The sequence below is a fragment of the Amphimedon queenslandica genome, unplaced genomic scaffold (genome assembly GCF_000090795.2).
Source record: "Amphimedon queenslandica unplaced genomic scaffold, v1.1 AMPQUscaffold_8492_Cont19564, whole genome shotgun sequence".
Lineage (NCBI taxonomy): Eukaryota > Metazoa > Porifera > Demospongiae > Haplosclerida > Niphatidae > Amphimedon > Amphimedon queenslandica.
In genome coordinates this window covers 1-2,588 of record NW_003551231.1, presented here as the reverse complement: position 1 = coordinate 2,588, position 2,588 = coordinate 1, and the positions used below count along the sequence as shown (strand labels likewise).

The following is a 2,588-nucleotide window of genomic DNA, read 5'->3' as shown; positions in this document are numbered from 1 at the left end:
CAAAAAGTGAGCACCAAAAATTTGTAGTTTTGGTTGGTGATGGCAAAACTTATCGGCATTTAATGCAAATCAAGAGGCAGTATGGTAAATCACTAGAAAAATTACTGATATTTCCTGGTGATTGGCATATCTTAAAGAACTATCAAGAAGTTCTAATGAAGGTATATTATGTTGCTGGACTAAAGGAAATAGCAATAGGATGTGGTTACCGTGGTATGACATTACAGTCACTGGAAACTGCCAAATCATTTAAACGTACACACCAGTTTCTCCTTCAAACATGGGAGGCTGTGGCACATGTGATGGTAACACAATACCTGTTGGGAATTAAATGATGTTATTATTATTCATGTGTGTTAATTGGTGTTAATTAATATTATTTTTGTGAGCATGCGCAGTATGTGATGCTGTGCAGTTGAAGAGAAGAGAAGTAGACATTAAACAAAAGAGCCAGTTTGTGTGCTACTGTATCCAGAGCGATCGGACGGCCAGTATTTCGAAGTCCCTATAAAAGAACTCAGCATCAGCTATCGTACATTGGTCCACCGAGCCGGATAGGGACTAACAGTTGGACTGTACTGGACTGAAAGTGACTCGAACGAGACGGGTACAAGGAGAAAAGTCGCGGAAACCCGATTTGTCTACTGAAAGGAAGTTGAAAGGTATTCTCCGTCGTTTCAAGAGGGAGAGATCTTTGTTTATAATAAAACTTTGAGTGATAAAAGAGAGCTCGTTAGAGAGTCATTGTGCTAATTAATAATTATTACTTTACGTGGGTGTTGCGGCGTTGCGTATACGTGGGCGTATTAATTAATTATTGATGGCGGATCTAGAGAAGAAAGCTAAAATCAGGAAAGGATACAGGAACCTACTTACCAGACGAGTGAAAGAAGGAGATGAGCTTCTCAAGGGTATGGAAGAGTCAGGGGATATAGATCATGTGAAGCTTGGTCAAATTAAGTTGTCTGTGGGAGAGAAGTTAACAGCACTAAAGAAAGTTGATGAAGAGATTATAGAGTTAATTGATGATGGAGAGGCAATTGTGCGTGAGATTGATGAAGCTGATAGATTTAATGAAACAGTTTATGAGATGCTAGCCAGAGTAGAAGCAAAGTTGAAGAAATCAGTTGAGAAAGAGAGTGTATCTGCTTACAAGAGTAGTGTGAGAGCCAAGCTGCCCAAGCTTGATTTACCAGTGTTTAATGGGGAGATCACTAAGTGGTTTACTTTTTGGGACAGCTATAAAGCAGCAGTACATGATAATCCAGATTTATTGCCAGTTCAGAAGTTCACCTATTTGCGGTCATTACTGAGTAGATCAGCACAAGAGTGTATTGCTGGGTTAACTTTAACAGATGCTAATTATGCAGAAGCAGTCAAAGTATTAGAGAGTAGATTTGGTAATAAGCAGAGGATCATTGCCAAGCATATGGAAGCCTTGCTTCACTTAGATCCTGTATCATGGCAAGGGAATACTCTAGCATTGCGCGCTTTGTATGATAAGATTGAAAATCACGTGAGAGAGCTTGCTGCTCTTGGAGTTGAAGCAAATACTTATAATAGCCTTTTACCTTCTGTTTTGATGAGCAAGTTGCCTAGTGAATTGAGCCTAGCTATTAGTAGAAAGCTATCTGAAGATGATTGGAAGTTTGACAAGATTATGGAAGAACTGAGCCAAGAACTCCAAGCACGTGAGCGTACTTTGCCAAAGCCTGATAGTAGTAGGAGAACGTCTCATTTTAAGGAAAGCAAACCACAACGCGAGCGTCCCACGTCAGCGACACTTCATACTAGTATTACTCATTGTTGTTATTGTGATGAAGAGCATGCTCCAGAGTCTTGCACAAAAGTTGATAAGATAGACAAAAGAAAGTCTATATTGAGAGATTCTGGTAGATGCTTTATTTGTTTGAGAAGAGGTCACATAAGTCGTAATTGTAGATCAAGCATTAAATGTAGTTTGTGTAGTAATAAGCATCATACAAGCATCTGCATGAACAAGAGAGAGAGTAGCAAGGAAGGAGAGAGTGCGAAGCGGTTCAATCCCAAGGCTGATCCTTTCAAATCAGCTACTCTACTGACTGATGCCAAGGGAACTATACTGCTACAGACTGCTCAGGCGACTGTGCACAACACAGAGAGTACAGAGAGTGCTACATTGAGACTAGTGTTTGATAGTGGTAGCCACAGATCGTACATAACAGAAGAAGTGTGTCGTAAGCTTTCTTTGAGAATAGTTGGTAAGAAAGACTTGATCATTGCTACATTTGGGAACACCGGAGGAAGGAGGCAGTCCTGTAAGATTGCCCAAGCAGTTCTAGAAACTAATGAAGGGAACACATTGGTTCTCAATCTAATGGTTGTTCCACTTATTTGTGAGCCTTTGGTTGGTGTGTCACTCAATGACTGCATCAGAGGCTATGATCACTTGAAGGACTTAGACCTTGCAGATCCAGGCACTAATGGAGATGTCATTGAGCTGGATATTCTCATAGGACTAGACTATTATTGGGACATAGTATCTGGGGAGGTACTGCGAGGAGATAGTGGGCCTACAGCTACATACTCGAGTCTGGGATGGCTCTTGT

At 40.7% G+C, this 2,588-nt stretch overlaps 1 protein-coding gene across 1 annotated transcript; it reads left to right on the top strand.

Annotated features, from left to right (window-relative positions):
- Positions 1-368: 368 nt before the first annotated feature.
- LOC105315733 (uncharacterized) lies at positions 369-2,584 on the top strand (the record flags this gene model as incomplete). The annotated part of the gene is made up of 1 exon (XM_011410472.2): positions 369-2,584. A coding segment is annotated over exon 1 (1,764 nt), but the record flags the coding sequence as incomplete, so codon positions are not given.
- Between the last annotated feature and the right edge of the window lie 4 nt (positions 2,585-2,588).